The sequence below is a fragment of the Balaenoptera acutorostrata genome, chromosome 5 (assembly GCF_949987535.1).
Source record: "Balaenoptera acutorostrata chromosome 5, mBalAcu1.1, whole genome shotgun sequence".
NCBI lineage: Eukaryota > Metazoa > Chordata > Mammalia > Artiodactyla > Balaenopteridae > Balaenoptera > Balaenoptera acutorostrata.
Window position 1 is genome coordinate 42771291 of NC_080068.1, and position 20851 is coordinate 42792141.

Genomic DNA, 20851 nt, shown 5'->3' on the forward strand with positions numbered 1-20851 from the left:
AGAATCCTTCAGTAATAAGGTGCTCCAGAATACCTGATAAATGCTGTTACATAATAGAAATTTTCTTTTGCTTTCTATTTTTCTCCCTAATTGAAACATTTTCCCTCTTACAGGTATGCTATGCACGCGTTCTTGATTATAGAAGAAAATTCATTGAAGCTGCACAAAGGTACAATGAGCTCTCTTACAAGACAATAGTGCACGAAAGTGAAAGACTAGAGGCCTTAAAACATGCTCTGCACTGTACCATCTTAGCGTCAGCAGGTAAACACGTCATTACGCTTTAATGAACAGTAAGTTATCTTTGCTTAATAATTTCAGGTTCATTACTATTTGAGGATTTAGCAAGGAGCTATTCTTTAAGAAGATGTCTTATTAATAAAATTATGATAGATTTAAACAGTTAAAAACAGCACATTGCTAACTTAAGACATTTTAAAATATGCATTTATCAGCCTATCACCCACAGGCATTAGGAATAGTTAAGAGATAATCTGAAGTTTAGTTCCCCTAAAATATCACTGAAAAAATGGATATTAAATTAAGTGAGAATTAGACAAAGGGAAATGAAAATTAAAGTCTAGAAATGAGTGCTGTGATAATGTACTGCTTTGGGTTTGTTTTTGTTTTTTTAATCTTCAAGCCTCAGTTTTAGACCTGGTGCTTATCTTTTTCTTCCATAAATATAAATAATAAACTATTCTGTATTCTTTTTTACTAAACTGTAGCATGTAAATCATTCAACTTATAAAGCAGGAAAGGGCATTGAGAGGAAATGCTGATAATTCTAAGCCATGGCTTTTCTAAATCATTTTAGCATGTCTATTTTTGAACTGTGTTTAGTTGAGAGCCTAATGACATGTTCAGACTACACATTTCATTCTCTTTGAAGCAGTCATCTTATTTGTTTTTATTTTTGTTATTGAAAAGGCAGTACATAAAATGGACTGCTTTGTACTCTGAAGAACTATTACTGATTCTTTTATTTCCTTCCATATAAAAGTGTGTATCCTCTTTTTTATACACAAATGATAGCATGATAGATACACTTTTGCAACTTTCTTTTTTTATGTGGATATTCATTACAGTGGTCTTTATATGTCATTACATAAAGCTCATTCTTTTTGATTTTCTATTGTTTGGCTTTATCATAATTAGTCAATTATAAACAATGCTGTAGTGATTATACACATATATGAATATATGCATAGGTTAAATTCTTGAATCTAAGGGTACATACATTTAAAATTTTGATAGAAATTATAAGTTGCCCTTTAATGTTAGACCTTCTAAACAACAATATCTTTGTGAACCTGATTACTCACACACATATTACCAAATTTTTTTATCCTTGCTAACCTGGTAGAAGAAAAATAGTATTTCATTCTAGTTTTAATTTGCATTTCATTTATCATGAATACTCTTGGACATCTTTTCACATGTTTAAAAACATTGTTGAAAAACCCATTTTTTTGAGTGAATTATCTGTTTATGTCCATTAGCCATTTTTTTTGGTGTTTTTATCTTTTTGTTTTTATAGAAGCTCTTCATGTATGTAAGAAATTAACAAATTTTTCTCCCAATTTATTGTCCCCTTTTTGGCTTTGTTTATGAAATTTTTGCCATGCAGAAACTTTAAATTTTTATATAGTTAAATATTTTAATCTTTTATGGGTTTTGTTGACTTGCTTAGAAAGGTCTTCTCTATTGTGAAATTACATATTTTAAATTCCTTCATGTTTTCTTCCAGTACTTTAAGTTTTCAAATCCTCTGGTCTCAGGACCCCCTTAGACTCTGAATAATTGAGAACCCTAGAGAGCTTTTGTTTATGTAGGGTGTATCTGTTGATTATTGAATTAGAAATTGAAGTGAGAAATTTTAAAATATTTATTAATTCATTTAAAAGTAACAATAATAGATCTATTAGGTATAAACATAAATGACATTTTAATTTAATTTTATTCGTTTTTTGGTTGCACCACACAGCTTGTAGGATCTTAGTTCTCCGACCAGGGATCGAACCCGGGCCCCAGGCAGTGGGAGCGCACAGCCCTAACCACTGGACTGCCAGGGAATTCCTGACATTTTTATAAAATAGCTGTTTTTTCTAAAACAAAAAAAGTTAGAGAATTGGAATTGTTTTACTTTTGACTTTACAAGTCTTTTCATTGTCTAGCTTAATAGACAGAAATTGAATTCTTAAATGTACTTCTGTGCTTAGCCTGTTTTGATATGTTTTGGTGGGAGTATATGAAGAAAACCCAGCCTCACACAGATATGTAGTTGGAAAAAGGAGGCATGTTTAGTGACTTTTTCAGATAATCGTGGGTATTCATCTTTGATACTATAACTTGACAAGTAGTGTAGTTTCTTATGGGTTAATTGGAATGTGGCATCTGAAACCATATCAGTGAACATTTTGCACTCTATAATGTTAAAATCTTGGTCTGCCTTCAACGTTGATGGATCTTTTACCCATGTAAGGTTTTGTACCATCATGTATTGGTTGTTTGGAAAATGTTGGTTTGCTGATTTATGCAGAGCTTCCAAATATTGATGTACTTTATTACACAATATCCCATATACAATGTATTACCGCTGATCTCATCAGAAAAACCTTTAAGTATTGGAAGGTTGTCAGCCTCATAGTAGCAGATACAAGTTTTCAAAAATTTTAATTTTTTTCTTTAAAACTCAAATTTTATCAAGGGCAGCAAATGCTGTTCGTTGGTGGTAACAGGCTCACTCTGCTCATAAGAAAACGTCTGCCAAATACCTAAGTCTGGAAACCATAATTTGTCAGTTGTTATTTTAAGTGCATGTGTTCCATGAAAAAGAGACTAGTTCAGCTTGCACTGTTTCCTTGGGACAACCATTATACTTTGGTTTATAGCAAAAGTGCTGTAAGTACATTTCCCATTTCGTCACACAAAATATTAAAAAGGTATGTTCTCAAGTGTCAAGATTTAATGAAAATAATTTTTTACTGCTGCTAGGACATTCTTAAGTGAAGCTATCTCTTTTGACTGTTGAGTGTGTGGCACAATATAGTTTGTTGCCGGTGCCACTGCCTTGATTTGTGCTATGGTGCCAGTAATCTTTGCCACCATTGCTTTTGCACCAGCAGTGCAAATGTCAACTCAGTGAAGAAGGCAAATGATGTCTTTGTTATTCTAAATTTAGTGTCAACCACTGATCCCTTGAAAAGGTCATGGGGACCCCCTTTGAGAATCGCTGCTTTAGGGTTTCATTTTTTACCTTCATGCTTCCTCCTAGTCACGATCTCTAACCCCTGCCCCCCAAGAGTCATCACTAGTATAGATTAGTTTCGCCTACTTAAATTTACCTATAAATCCTAATCCAGTTGGATTTATTTTAGTGTAAGAAATGAGATAGGAAGTTAACGTTTGTTTGTTTGTTTTTCTAAATGGCTAGTTATTTGACCTGGCATTCTTTATTGAATAATCCATCTTTTTTTCCCCTGTTGATTTGAAGCACACTGTAGTAGATTTCTGGACATAGTATTCTGTTCCGTTAATTAGCCTGTCTATTTATGAATATAGTTGTACTATGCTCTTCAAATTATTATAGCTTTATAGTGTTTTATTATCTAGCAGATCTACTTCCCCTTCATTACTCTTTTTCTAAATTTTCCTGGCTTTTTGTCATATTTGCTTTCTCACTCTCTCTCATACGCACACACACTTATTTTTTGATGTATCATTTTAAAGTAAGTTGTAGGCCATCATGACACTCCCTCTTTATATATCATCATGTATCTCCATAGAACAGGAACATTTTTCTACATAACTGCAATACCATCATCATCCCTAAAAAAATTAACAGTGATTCCACTGTAGAATTTAGCAGCTGGTCCATATTATCAGTGCCCCAGTTAGCTCAAGAATATCTTTTATACCTGCCTTTTTCCCCTTGAACAAGGAGCAACTTCCTGTGTGGCATTTGGTGGTTATGGCTCTTTAGTCTTTAGGCTCTTTTAGTCTAGAGTAGTTTCCTTATTTTTCCTGCCAACTTTATTGTGATATAGTTGACATACAACACTGTATAGCTGCCTCACTTAAAAAAAGAAAAAATACTGACTTTGAAGTTGTTAGGTAAAATGTCCTTCATCCTAGATTTTTTGATATATATATTGTTTTTTTATTCCTTAATCCCCTATATTTCCTGTAAAATGGAAGATAGCCAGAGGTAAGATTAGATTCAGGTTAATTTTTTTCTAGCAAGAATACCTTATAATGGTGCTGTGTACTTGCTGTTGAATCACATCAGAGAGCACACACTTTGTCAGGTTGGTCCCACTGTTAGTGATGCTGAGTTTGTTCATTTGATTAAGGTAGAAATTCCATTGTAAAGGTACATTGTCCTTTTTGTATTTTGTAAATAATTCATGGGATGCTGCTTTGACACTACAAAAATCCTGTTCCCCAAATTCCTTTCACATATTCCTTTCCATAATTTAATATCTATTAATAATCCTTGCCTGGATCACTCATTATATGTGTAATATAAAATGAAAATGAAAAATGTTGATCTACTAATTCTTTTCTTCTGTATTTATTAGATAGTATTCTTCAGGAGCTTTCCTTTTTACTTCCTTTTTTCTCCTTTTTTTTTTCCCAAATATCACTGTGGATTTTTTCTTAGCTTATTTTTCTGCATGTATAATATACATACAGAAAACTGTACATATCAAAAGTGTACAATTTGATGAATTGTCACAAATGAACACCATCATGTAATCAACGTCCAGAACAAGAAACAAAATATTACCAGCACCCTGAAATATTCTGTCCTGCTTTCTCCTAACCACTGGCCCCAACCCCTATCCCCCAAGAGCAATGGTTAATATATATTAGTTTTGCCTGCTTCTTATATTTATATAAATGAAATCATATAGTATATATACTCTTGTCTTGCCTCTTTTGCTCAACTTTATGAAATTTATCCACATTGTTACATTCAGTTTCATCATTTTCATTGTTGCGTGGTATCCCATTATGTGAATATACCACAATTTGTTTATCCTATTGCCTTCTTATTAGCTATTAGTAATAGTACTGCTGTGAACATTCTTGTATATTTGACTCTTTTTTATTTATTCAGTGTGTTACAATAAATTATAGTTGTTATTCTTTTTGATGCTCAAATTATCCCAAATATGACCAAATTTTGTCTTTTTGACACAGCCCCATTAGTCTTTTGAGTACTTGCCTGAAATGTATCAATAGCATAAAAAGATGCTTCAGGCTCCTTTTGTACTTTCCCTGTTTCAGACATGAAATCAGCTATTTTTTGAGGATCTCTAGTTCCTTTTAATGAGGATAGTGAGATCAGGTTACTAGATATGCTCATTGATGCTTGGTATCATTGTCATTAGGCTCTTTCAGTATATAGAGCTAAAAATAAATTTAAACAGAAAAAGTTTGTTCATAATATTATTTCCATTAGTTCAGTTTTTAATGTCATCAGTTGTCATGTATTTTTTCACCATTTAAAGGTCCTTGAAGGTATAAATTGAAACTATGAAAATCAAATTTCCCATCTCTGAAATGTTTGTTCATCTTTTATAAATTTCTTATTATTAGGGGAAGAATGCATGTTCATTGTAGAAGTACAGATAAGCAAGAAGAAGAAAATTACAACTATAACTGGAACCATGTGTAACATTTTGGCATATAGTTGGCTCTCCATATCCAGGGGTTCCTCATCCGCAGATTCAACCAACTGTGGATTGAAAATATTTGGGGGAAAAAATTCTAGGAAGTTCCAAAAGGAAAACTTGAATTTGCCATGTGCCAGCAACGATTTATATAGCATTTACATAGATAGATCATCTCTAGGTATTATACATAATCTAGAGATGATCTAAAGTATAGGGGAGGATGTATGAAGGTAATGCAAATACAACATCACTTTACATAAGTGACTTTTTCATCTGCAGATTTTGGTATTTACTGGGGGGGGGTGGTCTTGGAACCAATCCCCATTGGATACTGAGGGAATGATTGTATATCATAGTCTTCACAAATGAATATACAGTTGATCCTCATTATTCACAGATTCCATATGTGACTTTGCCTACTTCCTAAAATTTGTCACCCCCAAATCAGTACTCAAAGTACGATGCTTTCACAGTCATTTGCAGACATGTGCAGAGCAGCAAAAAATTTGAGTCCCCCTGTTTATGTTTCTAGCTGGGATCGAACAAGGCAATGTTCTACCTTGTTTCAGCTGCCATACTATAAACAAGTGTCCTCTTTGTGGTCTATTTAATACCACATTCTCCACATTTTCATGCATTTTGTTGGTGGTTTTGCTGTTCAGAATGGCCCCTAGCATAGTGCTGAAGCATTATCTTTTGTACGTAAGTGTGGGAAGTCTGTGATGTGCCCTTTGGAGAAACTACATGTCTTAAGTTAGGTAAGCTTAATTCAGGCATGCGTTATAGTGTGAGCCGTGAATCCAATGTTAATGAATCAACAATGTGTGTTGAATATGGTGCCTTTAAACAGAAACACACAAGACAACGTTACATATTGACCAGCTGACAAAAATGTTGTGACCAGAGGCTCATGGAACCTAACCCCACATATCCCCTAGGAGCAGGAGTTGAGTATTCACTAATACAGTGTTGGCAGCAAATGTATAGAACATAACTACCAGAAATAATGAGAATCAATCTGCATATTTTAGTAGGCAAAAATGGAGTCATAAAAAAGATTGTTTTTCATTGAAAAAACAGATTGTGAGAATATGTGATGCTCATTTGTTCCCCTCAGGACAGCAGCGTTCTCGGATGCTTGCTACTCTTTTTAAGGATGAAAGGTGCCAGCAACTTGCTGCTTATGGAATCCTCGAGAAAATGTACCTAGATAGGATCATCAGAGGAAATCAACTTCAAGAATTTGCCGCCATGCTGATGCCTCACCAGAAAGCAACTACAGCTGATGGTAATGATTACTTCTTATAAGTATGTGATAGGAAATACTGAGGTCACACTAGTAGAACATACGTTAAATTTGAAGCATCTTGATATCTTTCTGTAATATTTTTATGTAACACTTGATGATAAAAGAAGGAGTATTGACTGAAGATGAATATTATACACAGATATGAGTTTGAAGTTTAAGAGTAGCTCTATTGGAGAGCATTTCGTGGAATAAAGCATTTTTTGGAAAGTGTAAGAGCAGAAGAATTATAGGCTAGGCTTATAGTGCCTGGTTTTTTAAAGACTCAAACCATTTGATAAGTACCTTAATTAATCTTAAACATCAGTTTGTAACAGAGCATAATTATCCAGTCCTATTTTAGACAGAGCAAAATTTGGTACAATAGCTTGCCCAAGGTACTGAAGGGAAAGTGTTTCCAATAAGAATAGAACTTGGTGTCATGTTTCCTAGTATTTGTTTAAGTCAGACTGCCTTTGCTAGGAAAGAATTTTGTAATAGATGCTCGTTCATAACATCAATTATTTTATGTATGTTTATCTACAGAGGTTTTAAAGTAGCTTATAACAGTAACACACATGATAATAAAAATATAGATGTAGGCCACCAGGATCATAGAGAAGGTCAAGACAAACATGCAGATCTGTCAGACTCATCGCCTTGGATTCACCGTCATCCCATATGGAAGAATCTAGCTGTAAAGAATTATTTATGTAAGATTTGGCTGAAAGGTATATACCTCACCAGTCTTACTGCCCTGAGTTAAACCAGAGCATTGAAGCAATTATATTGACCTATAGAATTTCTTTTATTTACTTGTACTTTAAGAAACAAATCAATTGATTATTATCTTTCTGTCTAAAGGAGATATTTATTCTATAGGATATTCTTTATGCAGATCCTCAGAAAAATTCCTTTTCAGTCTTAGGATTAGTTGTGATTCTCCGGAGCAATTGATTTTTATCTTATTTAAACACTGTGAGTTGATAAACTGGTTGGTTTTCTTAATTTTTAAAAAAAATTAATTAATTTATTTTTATTTTCTGCTGCGTTGTGTCTTCGTTGCTGCGCGCGGGCTTTCTCTAGTTGCAGTGAGCGGGGGCTACTCTTCGTTGCGGTGCGTGGGCTTCTCATTGCGGTGGCTTCTCTTGTTGCGGAGCATGGGCTCTAAGCGCACGGGCTTCAGTAGTTGTGGCATGTGGGCTCAGTAGTTGTGGCTTGTGGGCTCTAGAGCACAGGCTCAGTAGTTGTGGCACACGGGCTTAGTTGCTCTGCGGCATGTGGGATCTTCCCAGTGTCGAACCCGTGTCCCCTGCATTGGCAGGTGGATTCTTAACCACTGCGCCACCAGGGAAGTCCCGGTTTTCTTTTTTTTTTTTTAATAGTTTTTAATACTTTATTTATTTATTTTATTTATTTATTTATGACTGTGTTGGGTCTCTTAGTTTTCGTGTGAGGGCTTTCTCTAGTTGCGGCAAGTGGGGGCCACTCTTCATCGCGGTGCAGGGGCCGCTCTTCATCGCGGTGCGCGGGCCTTTCACCATCGCGGCCCCTCCCGTTGCGGGGCACAGGCTCCAGACGCGCAGGCTCAGCAGTTGTGGCTCACGGGCCCAGTTGCTCCGTGGCATGTGGGATCTTCCCAGACCAGGGCTCGAACCCGTGTCCCCTGCATTGGCAGGCAGATTCTCAGCCACTGCGCCACCAGGGAAGCCCCCCGGTTTTCTTAATTTGATGGGCTGCTAGAAAGTTTAAAAAATTAAACTTGTAGCCCACCTGTAATGTGTGTGTTTTGATTGTTGTTATTCTTTTTCTTTTTTTTTTTTTTTTTAATTTTATTTATTTTTGGCTGTGTTGGGTCTTCGTTTTCTGTGCGAGGGCTTTCTCTAGTTGTGGCAAGCGGGGGCCACTCTTCATTGCGGTGCGCGGGCCTCTCACTATCGCGGCCTCTCCTCCTGCGGAGCACAGGCTCCAGACGCGCAGGCTCAGCAATTGTGGCTCATGGGCGCAGTTGCTCCACGGCATGTGGGATCTTCCCAGACCAGGGCTTGAACCCATGTCCTCTGCATCGGCAGGCAGACTCTCAACCACTGCGCCACCAGGGAAGCCCTTCTTTTTAACTTATAAATTTTCTTGTCTTCTGTGTATTCTGAGCAGCTTTTTTTTTTTTTTTTTTGAGCAGCTTTAAATAAATTCTTTTGCAAGAAGATGTCTGACAAACAAAAGCTAGATAAATAAGAAAGAGTTTCCAGAATTGATGTAGTTGAGCTTCACATTTGACTTTGAGTTTTATGGCCATGAAAAAAAAAAAAAGATAACGTCAGATAATTCTTTTCTCAAATGAGGGCTACTCACAAGGATCTCGGAGAATGCAAATGATTTTCAAATTTCTCATAGGAGACTATGTATCAATATATAGGACAGGCATTTTGTCTTCTTCTTCTTCCATTTTAGACTTTATTGCCTTCCTTATTTATCTTTCTTGGACATCTTTGTTTATTGTCATTACAACCCTAGGCTTGCAATCTTGAGACATAGTTTTGTTGTTGTTGTTATTACAATTCAGTGGTTTCAGTATATTCTCAGAGTTTTAGAATGTTACTACTAGTCTACTTTCTGCTCTATAGATTTGCCTGTTCTGGACATTTCATATAAATGGAATCATACAATATCTGATCTTTTGTGACTGGCTTCTTTCACTTAACGTGATGTTTTCAAGGTTCATCTGTGTTGTAGTGTGCATCAGTACTTCATTCACTTTTATTGCCAAATAACATTCTGTTAACCACATTTTATTTCTTCATCGGTTAGTGGACATTTAGGTTATTTTCACTATTTGGCTATTAATAATACTGCTGTGAACATTCATGTAAAAGTTTTTGTATGGACATAAGCTTTTAATTCTCTTGGAGGTATATCTAGGAGTGGAAGTACTGGGTCATATGGTAACTCTATATTTAGTCTATCTAGGATCTGCCAGACTGTTTTCCAAAGTGGCTGCACCATTTTACATTCCTGCCAGCTGTGTGTGAGGGTTCCATTTTCTCCCACACTTGTTATATTATCTGTCTTTTTGATTTAGTCATCCTAGTGGGTATGAAGTGTGGTATCTTATTGTGGTTTTGATTTGCATTTCCCTGGGGGCTAATGGTGTTAAGCACCTTTTCATATGCTTATTGGCCACTTTTAAATTGGGTTATTTGTGCTTTTATTACTGAATTGTAAGAATTCTTTATATATTCTAGATCTTATTATCAGATAAATGATTTGCAAATATTTTCTCCCATTCTGTGTGTTATTTCTTCACTTTGTTGATGGTATCTTTTGAAACACAAAAGTTATTAATTTTGATGAAGTCCAATTTATGTTTTTTCTTTTGTGGCTTGTGCTTACAGTGTTGTATCTAAGAAACCATTGCCTAATCCAAGGTTATGAAAAGTTGTTCTATTTTCTTCTATAAGTTTTATAATTGTAGCTCTTACATTTAGGTCTCTGATTCATTTTGAGTTAATTTTTGTATATGGTGTAAAGTAGGGGTTCAACTTTATTATTTTGCATGTGAGTATTCAGTTGTCCCAGCACCATTTGTTGGAAAGACTCTTATTTCCCCACTGAATTGCCTTGGCATCTTTGTTGACAATCAGTTGACTGTAAATGTGAGTTTATTTCTGGACTCTAAATTCTATTCCATTATTCTGTATGCCTGTCCTCATGCCAGTACCACACTGTCTTGGTTGCTGTATCTTTGTAGTAAGTTTTTTTTTTTTAATTTTTAATATTTGGCTGCGTTGGGCCTTCGTTGCTGCACGCGGGCTTTCTCTTGTGGCGGCGAGCGGAGGCTGTTCTTCATTGTGGTGCGTGGGCTTCTCATTGCAGTGGCTTCTCTTGTTGCAGAGCACGGGCTCTAGGTGCACAGGCTTCAGTAGTTGCAGCACGTGGGCTTCAGTAATTGCGGCATGTGGGCTCAATAGTTGTGGCTTGCAGGCTCTAGAGTGCAGGCTCAGTAGTTGTGGCAGACGGGCTTAGTTGCTCTGCGGCATGTGGGATCTTCCTGGCCCAGGGATCGAACCCGCGTCCTCTGCATTGGCAGGCAGATTCTTAACCACTGTGCCACCAGAGAAGTCCCTTGTAGTAAGTTTTGAAGTCAGAAAATTTGAGTCTTCCAACTTTGTTCTTTTTTAAAATTGTTTTGGCTTCTATGGATCCTTTGAATTTCCATATGGATTTTAAGATCAGCTTGTCAATTTCTGCAAAGAAGCCAGCTGGGATTGCACTGAATTTGTAGATCAATTTGGGGAGTACTGCCATCTTAGCAATATTAAGTCTTCCATATTTTCCTGTTTATTTAGGTCTTTATATTGGAAAGTTGCTAAAAAAGTAGATCTTAAAAGTTGTCACAAGAAAAAAATTATAAGTGTGTGAGGTGATGATGTTAATTAACTAAACTTATAGTGGTAATCATTTCACAATATATACATATATCAACTCACTATGTTGTACACCTTAAATGAATACAATGTTATATGTCAATTATATCTCAATAAAACTGGAAAGGAAAAAAAAAGAATTGGGTGAGCCACACCTTCAGGATGGGGCCTGAGGTACATAACTTTGTCAGGCCCTGTATTATCTTACTTAAGGGAGGATCCTGTGCCTGATATCTCATGAAGGGATCCTGCCTTCCAAACATTTCTCACGTTTGCCTCAGAGTAAAGTGCTTGTGAAGTGCCCAGGGGAATAGAGATATTTCCATTGAGCAGTATTTTTTGACTTATCAAGCTTACAAACAGCATGACTGTTTGCATGATTGTTTTGCTGCTGCTTGCTAATAAAAGTATGTGCTTATAGAAAGAAAAGAAAAGTTAATGAAGTTGATAGCTAGTCCAAGGAAGCAAAACCCCAAACCCAGAGGATTAAATCTGTTCAGCTAGTTAATAACTACTTGCCAATCATTTTCTAAATGTTATTTGTATTTAACTGCATGTTATTCAAAATGTATCAAGGGATTTTGGTTACTTTTAAAATTTTGATAGGAATAAAGGCAATGATTATGAGTTAGTACATACCTAGAAAATTTTTAACAAGATGCATCTGTTAAGAGTGTAAAACTAGTTTCAAAATTATAACATTCTTATTTATATTTAAGGTTCTAGCATCTTGGACAGAGCTGTTATTGAACACAATTTATTGTCTGCAAGCAAATTATATAATAATATTACCTTTGAGGAACTTGGAGCCCTTTTAGAGATTCCTGCAGCTAAGGTATTTTCTTATTTCCAATACATAAAAGGAAGTTAAGAGACTAAATTATTGACATAAAGAGAAAATAAAATATATACAGTTGGACCTCCATATCTGCGGATACAAAACTTGTGGATATTTTGGAGGAATATTTTGGAGGACCAACTGTATTCATTGTACTACTACATTTTATATAACGGTCTTGAGCATCCGTGGATTTTGGTATTCATGGGGGCTACTGGAACCAATCCCCCATGGATACCGAGAGACGACTGTAATTGATAAATATTGGCAGTTGCAACAAAAATATACATAAAAAGCCTAAGGTAAATGGAAATAAATTATTTGAATGTTAAAATAGTACTGTAATGGAATTGTCTTTGATTTTCCTTTTTTTTTTTAAGTTGTGTTTTATGGTATAGTGACCTAGAATGGAAATCTTAAAGGGGTTCCAGGTTATGATATCCATTTTGTTAGAATATCTTTGTTTAGTATCTGTTTAAATCCACTTCATAGTGGTTTCTGATTTTTAACTAACATTTAATCTATGCCTTAATTCTTTTTTCTGCCCTAGATTGACTCAAAGTTTAAAAAGTTCATCTCTTTGAGAGAATGACTATGGTAATACTCTAGGCTATTCTACTGTAACTTCTGTGCTTGATTTAACTTAAGAAGTTGACTGAGTTATTAGGGAGTTAATTTTATTCTTAGTCATGCTAACCTTTGGGTGGCTATTTTTAAATTCCAAAAAAGTACCGGTTGTATTTAGAGGGTATTTCAGGTAACATCTATAAAACATTCTCTTAATTTTAAATAACAGTAAAAGCAAGCAATCAACCTTACTTTTACCTAACTTGTAGAACTTTTTTTTTTTTTAACATCTTTATTGGAGTATAATTGCTTTACATTGTTGTGTTAGATTCTGCTGTATAACAAAGTGAATCAGCTATATGTATACATATATCCCCATATCCCCTCCCTATCTCACCCTCTAGGTGGTCACAAAGCACCAAGCTGATCTACCTGAGCTGATCTCCCTGTGCTATGCGGCTGCTTCCCACTAGCTATCTATTTTACATTTGGTAGTGTGTATATGTCAGTGCCACTCTCTCACTTCATCCCAGTTTACCCTTCTCCCTCCCTGTGTCCTCAAGTCCATTCTCTACGTCTGCGTCATTATTCCTGTCCTGCCCCTAGGTTCTTCAGAACCATTTTTTTTTTTTTAGATTTCATATGTATGTGTTAGCATACGGTATTTGTTTTTCTCTTTCTGACTTACTTCACTCTGTATGACAGACTCTAGGTCCATCCACCTCACTACAAAATTTGTAGAGCTTAAAGTCATGTAGTTATGGTCACATCCCCTTTTATCTGTTAGTGAGATTTTAATTTAGTATTTTCTAATACAATTCCTTTACGTGTACACATTCAACACACAGTAAAGGAAGTGGAACAATTTCGGAACCAAGGCTTCAGTTACCATTAAAAGATGCTTTCTTCTTAGGCTTTGAGGTATGATCCCTTGCTGAGACTAAGGCAAGTGAATATATTTTTAACAATAAATGCTAGTCACAGTCTGTTCAAGAGTGATGTAGGGTTGATTGTGAAGATGGTCAGAGTTACTAAAATGACTGTCACAACCCAGTTTGCTAAACAGACAGTAAACATGAAGTATTTCTTTAGGAATTAGGTAGAGGACCTTTTGCTCCCCTTTAATGGTCTTTTAAATCCTTTCGTTTCCCTTTTAAATTTGAGCATTATTCCTCCTTTCAATTTTTTCTTCAAAAATATTACTGTCTTAGAGAGTTTTGGGGGTGATAAATACTGTGAAAATTGAAATGAAATAAAATAAGAAAAGCTAGGGATTTTTTTGAGATGTGGATCCCAGTGAGAGGAAAAATTGTTAGTTTGATTTTGAGCAGAGAGCAAAGTTGGTTAGAAGGCTAGATTCTTGCTTAAAATCTTACAACAAGAAAAACAGATCCCAATTAACTTAAAATAATGGATTGTACCCAGAAAGAATTAGGGGGATATAACAGGCAAATTTACAAGATTTACTCTTGTAATGAATGGCAGATGAACACATATGTAAAGCTTAGTGATGGGTAGCTAAACCAAGAGCTTTCTCTTGGTGAGAATATGTGAATAACTAGAAATGATAATTAAAGTGTCTAAGAATTTATTGTTTTTTTTAAACAGGCAGAAAAGATAGCATCGCAAATGATAACAGAAGGACGTATGAATGGATTTATTGATCAGATTGATGGAATAGTTCATTTTGAAAGTAAGAAGTTTTGCTTGTTTATATCATAATGAAATGGCAATGAAGTGTTGTATATTTGTGATTAAAACATGTTGAGCAATTTCCTTTGGCCCAGAATTTTACTACTGGAATGAGCTTATTTCCCAAAGAAATAATTTAAAATAATTTTTATGAACTTATATTCGTGAATCTAATTAATGCAGCATTTTCTATGCCGTGGAAAAATTTGAAACTGGAATTGTTATATTAGTTCACTTATTTACTCACCAAACATTTATTGACCACATACCATGTATTGGGCATGTAGAAATGACAGTTGCATTTCCTGTTCAGCAGCTCACTAAACTGATGAAGGCAGACAGGTAAGTAGATCTCTTGTCTTTCTCATTGTTTAATACCTCCTCAGCCCTTCTTCTCACCTCATTTATGCCCTGGACCTTACCCAGAACCATTCCACTTGTACAGTTTTAATTTGAAGTATCCCACTCTGACCATGATCTTTTCCCAGCCTTTCTAGTGGTCTTTCTCAGGCACTTCTACCTCACCTCTTCCTTGACTGCATTGGAGCCTCTGGTCTATTGACTTTCACTTTCTTTCAGTCAGCTCAGCCCTTTTTTAACCTTTACTGTTCTTCCTATCCAGCTTAGATTTCATGATTCATCATGAATCATGAAATCAGGATTTCAATCATTTTCATGATTCAGTTACTCTTTTACAGATGCCCCAGAACACTTGCCTGCGAACTTTTTGTTCCTGCTGTCCAGCAAAACTTCACCTTGAATGAACCCATTCTCCATCTTTTCCATGCCTGTACTTGAGTAACTAACTAACGTTGCTGGAGAAGAGTCAGAGCACCAGACAGATTGATACCACTGCAAAATTCAAGGTCCTGAATTCTCGACGCTGCCTGGGTTTCTTGATACATTTCTCTAGTCCACTTTTTCCTTACTCTGCAATGACTATTTCAGATTTCATTTTCCTAAACCTCTGACTTTTCTCCTCCTTCACTCTCTGTTCACTATAGATCTAATACTGTCTTTTTCTTCTTTCGTGTTATATGGGAGATGGTTTCCATCTCTCTCCCCAGTTCTTCCTCTTGCACTTTGGATCCCTTCTCTGAACTCTGCCACTCCCTGCTCCAAAAAAGAAATCTTTTTTAGGAACCTGAGCTTAGCAATTATTTTGTCTATTTTCATCCTTTCTTTCTCTGTTGGCTTCTTTTTATCAATATTTAAACATGGTCAGGTCTCTTCCATTTTAACAAAAATCCTTTTATCTTTCAGGCTTCATCTTGACTTTTCCGCATATTGAATAGGGTTGATCACTCACTCCTTTCTGAGTGCCCCCGCCCCTTCTTGACTTCTGTCATCTCCTTCACCCTGTTGTCCTGTTTTCCCTCCTATCTCTCCAGGTATTCTTCCCAGTTGTCTTTGTAGATTCTATAGTGCTTTAAGTTTAAATATTGGGGTTGCTCAGGACATGCTCCTCGGCCTTTTTCTCCTCACTCTGTTGTTACCCTAGGTAATCTCACCTATTCCCATTGATTCAGTTACTATCTCTATGCAGACAGCGCTTAGATTTCTAGTGTAAATCTCCCTTCTGAGTCCCAGATTCAGCGGCTCTAATTGACTAATAGGTGTTTCCCACCTGATTGCTTCGTGGGCTTCTCAGAATGAATATACCCCAAACTGAATTCACTATCTCCCCCACTGCCTGCCTCCTAAAGCAGCCAGCCAGCCAGCCAGAAACTACACTGTTCACTTTCTCCAGCATTCCTTACCCTTGACCCCTTCTCTTCTTCACTGCCCAGAATCCTTCGAATTTTACCTCCTAGTGTATCTGGAATCCATGGTTTTTTCTTCATTTCTTACTGTCACCAGCCTGTTCTGAACCCCTGAAACCCTTCTGGGCTTAAGAAATAGCCTTTTAGCTTTTTTTTTTTTTTTTTTAAATTTATTTTTTATTTTTGGCTGTGTAGGGTCTTCGTTTATGTGCGAGGGCTTTCTCTAGTTACGGCAAGCGGGGGCCACTCTTCTTTGTGGTGCGTGGGCCTCTCACTATCGCGGCCTCTCTTGTTGCGGGGCACAGGCTCCAGACTCGCAGGCTCAGTAGTTGTGGCTCACGGGTCTAGTTGCTCCGCAGCATGTGGGATCTTCCCAGACCAGGGCTCGAACCCGTGTCCCCTGCATTGGCAGGCAGATTCTCAACCACTGCGCCACCAGGGAAGCCCCAGCCTTTTAGCTTTTTTTCTCATATCTACAATAGCTCCTTTCTAGTCCAGTTGCCCTAGTAGAGCCAGAGGGATTGTGATCTTTTAAAAATGCGAACAAACAGAAAAAAGAAATAAAAACCAAATTATTAAATGTTACTCTCTTCCTTGACATGCTGATGAATGGCTTCCCCATTGCTTGTAGAGTAAGATTCGACAAAGTCTCCAAAAGGTCCTGCGTGATCCTTTATGGTTTTCTCTTTCCAATCCAGCTCACAGGACTTTTTGTTTTTTCCAGCATTGTAAATTCTTTCACTTTAAACATTCCAAAATAGTCATCACTCTCCACAAGCAGCCTCTCCAGCCATCTGCTATTTGTCCCCATGTCTTAGTTTGAACAATGTTAATCAATAATGATTTTCCTGACTTCCCAGGTTAGGTATGGCTTTAAGTTATACGTTCTTGTCACCCTGAATTTCTGAATTTGTCTAAATGTCTGTTTCTGTTAACCAAGCTCAGCTTCCTAGTGATAGATATTAAGTGTTTCTTGTTCTCCATGGTATATCCAACATCTTTTCCAGTGCCCTGCACGTTGTAAGTGGGAAATAAATAATTATTGAATGAGCAAACACAGTATATGATGAATGGTATAGCAGAGGCGTCACCAAGTAAACACAATTTAAATTAACGTATACCAACATGATAGAATATGGGATATTTTACTTTCTAATTTTAAAGTACATAGTGTTCTATGAAGTGGTTTTTGTTGTTTTTGTTTGTTTGTTTGGGGTTTTTTTGGCCACACTTTGTGGCACGTGGAACTTCCCTGACCAGGGATCCAGCCCATGCCCCCTGCAGTGGAAGCTCAGAGTCTTAGCCACTGGACCACCAGGGAAGTCCCAAAGTGTTTTTGTTTTTTTTTAAGTTAATGTACCGTGAATATATTTGCAAGTCACTAGATATAAATCTAAGTTATTTGTTTTAATAGCTGTATAATATTTCGTGGAGTTCAACTATTCACCTGTTGATGGACATTCAGGCAGTTTCCTTGTGCGTACCTTTATATACTGGGACACTTAGTTCTATACAACAGAGTCTCAGAAATTGTATACTTTGCATCAGAGGATATATGTGTTTTGATTCTTAATAGCTACTGCTAGTTTGCTTTCCAGAAAGGTGTAGCCATTTACACTTCCACCAATATGAGAGAATGAATCTTTAAGAACTGGATATTATTCTTCTTTTTATCTTTTGCCAATTGTTGGGGAGAAAATACTATGTTATTGTTTTATTGTGCATTTCCTTGGCACTAGTGAAGTTTAATATCTTTCCATGTATTGGCCATTAGTATTTCCTTTTCTGTGAATTCATGTTAGTTTTTCTTGTCTATTTCCTTCCTTCCCCCTCCATACCTTTCCTATCTGTGTTACAGATATTTTTCTGTTTCTGTCAGTTGTGTTTCTGTAACGCAATGCATACCATAAACACATTTAAAAGCTCTTTTGCAGCCAAATATGTCCATTTTTAGTTTTATGGCTTTTGTGTTTTCTGTATTGATTAAGAAAGTCTCCCTCATTTTGGGATAAAATTAATATTTTCCTAAAATTTCTTCTAATATTTTATTTATTGTTTTATATTTAGAAATTTAATCTGTCTGCAGTTCATTTTTGTGTATAATTTTAAGGCATGGTGTAGTTGTTTTTTTTTTTTAAAGATGGATTGCCAATTATGCAAATATCATTTATTTTATTTTTTTTTAAAGGATTTTCTTATTTATTTATTTATTTATTTATTTATTTATTTATTTATTTTTGGCTGTGTTGGGTCTTCGGTTCGTGCGAGGGCTTTCTCCAGTTGCGGCAAGCGGGGGCCACTCTTCATCGCGGTGCGGGGACCGCTCTTCATCGCGGTGCGCGGGCCTTTCTCTATCGCGGCCCCTCCCGTCGCGGGGCACAGGCTCCAGACGCGCAGGCTCAGCAATTGTGGCTCACGGGCCCAGCTGCTCCGTGGCATGTGGGATCTTCCCAGACCAGGGCTCGAACCCGTGTCCCCTGCATTAGCAGGCAGATTCTCAACCACTGCGCCACCAGGGAAGCCCCAATATCATTTATTAAATGAAACATCCTTTCTGATCTTTGGCGTATATTAGGTTCCACATATATGTTCGGATCTATTTCTGAACTCTATTTGGTTCCATTGATCTGTAACAATATTAGGTAATAAATTTATAGTAAGTTTTACTGTTAGTAAAGCAATCCCTATTCCTCCACTGCTATTTTTTAATTGAGTTGAAATTCACATAACATGAAATTAATCATTTAAAAGTGAAAAATTCAGTAACATTTAGTATGTTTACAATGTTAATGCAACCACCATTTCTACCTAGTTCCAGAACATTTTCATCTTCCCAAAAGGAAATCCCACGCCCCTTAAGCAATTACTCCTCATACCTCTCTCCCCAACCTCTGGCAACCAATTTCTATTCTGTCTCTATGGATTTACCTGTTCTGGATATTTGATATGAATGAAACCATACAATATGTGACCTTTTAGCTTCTTTCACTTAACGTAGTGTTTTCAAGTTTCACTTTCGCCAGTAGGTGGCAGTGTCTTATGAAGCAGTAAACATTGGTGAGGAAACAGTTGGCCTCAGTGACGTTGTCTGTCTTATTGCTGCGGTTGAGGTGGTTTGGTTGGTTGGTTTTATTTTGTGTGTGTTTTTTTGTTTTGTTTTGTTTATACTTTGTGCCAGTGATTGGGGTACTTTTCTTATCTATTTTTTAATTAGCTTAATTTCATTAACTAAGATCTTTGGAGTAAACTTTAAAAATCAATGTTACTGTATTTATCTTCTAACTCAACATTCACTGTGGTTGCAAAGGAGTAATTTCAACTTTGTACATTATTCCTTTTTTCTTTAGCACGAGAAGCCCTGCCAACATGGGACAAACAGATCCAATCGCTTTGTTTCCAAGTGAATAACCTTTTGGAGAAAATCAGTCAGACAGCACCAGAATGGACAGCACAAGCCATGGAAGCCCAGATGGCTCAGTGAATCCTTGTAGACCTTCTGTGCACATTACATCTTTTTCCATGTTGTACAGATTAATTTCACTATCTCTCAAAAGCATTTGCATCATGACCTTACATATTTCAATCCCTTTTATGCTGGATTCAATTTAAAGAAGACATTATTAGAGCAGGAAGTACAAGCATTTAAAAATATGTAGTTCCCATTTATTCAGGGTCTCTGTATCAGGCTAACTCAGATGTCTTGAAAGCTTTTTCTTTAAACAGAGTAAGTGAAGTATCTGTGGCTAAAAAGTTTGGGATTTGTGATAACTTTGTAGTTATGTAAAACTTAAGTGCTTTGTGCCTCTCCACATGTGGTTATTCTAATAAATGGAGAAGTGAGCCAAATAAAAGTAGTACTTTGTTTTTAATTAGTGAACAGTGTTTTGTTCCTTTTTCCTTTCAATTAAGCAGACAATTATTTATACCATATGCAGGAAATGCAAAGATAAGCCAAAAAGCCTGTTCTCCAGGCATTCACAGAGTCACAGAGCTAAGAGTCAGTATATGAAATACTTGTAGTTTTACCAAGTACTAGAGTACACAGGCAGGAGCTTTTCATTTAGCAGAGAGAGATCAGGGAAAACTCCTCAGAGAGGATTATTTCAGCCTTGCTTTATAGCGAAAACAGGGAAGAACTTTTAAAAAAGAGTTTGTAGGCAATTACCAGTTTCAGCTCCAGCATATAAGGAGCAGAAGCCATCACTCCGTCCTCACAGCAAGACACATCCCGCAACATGCAAGGACAGATGGGTAATGTAAGCAGACAGATTGAAATTTCAGAACTATAAAATTTTAAAAAATATAGTTGATATGCTAAGAGAGGATGGAGAAAATGGAATCATAAGAAAAAGGCTGAACAGGCAGAAAAATCATTGCCTTTTCTTAGATCCGACGGAGAATTGAGGTCATAGGGCAAACCACCACTCCCAAACTGCAGAAACAGACAGATAGAATCACATTAGAGATCAGCTTACCAGGAGCAGAACTGCTTGGGCCAGTAACTGATATGAACAGTGAAATGGTAACTTTGAGAAATTACTGGATGCCAACTGGCTTGACAGTTAAAAACCCCACTCTTAGGAGAACCTCCACACTTT

The 20851-nt window shown here is 36.5% G+C and overlaps 1 protein-coding gene across 2 annotated transcripts in view; it reads left to right on the forward strand.

The window, feature by feature from the left end:
- The window catches only part of COPS4 (COP9 signalosome subunit 4), a 45786-nt gene extending 25664 nt beyond the window's left edge, over positions 1-20122 (forward strand). Inside the window, exons 6-10 of one of the 2 annotated variants that reach the window (XM_007167941.3) lie at positions 114-264; positions 6802-6972; positions 12113-12228; positions 14407-14491; positions 19601-20122. In XM_007167941.3, the coding sequence (XP_007168003.1) occupies positions 114-264; positions 6802-6972; positions 12113-12228; positions 14407-14491; positions 19601-19734 (657 nt within the window). In that variant the 3' untranslated portion in view covers positions 19735-20122. The remainder of the gene's footprint in view (positions 1-113; positions 265-6801; positions 6973-12112; positions 12229-14406; positions 14492-19600) is intronic. The other variant, XM_007167942.3, reaches the window with a different exon arrangement.
- The last annotated feature ends 729 nt before the right edge of the window (positions 20123-20851 follow it).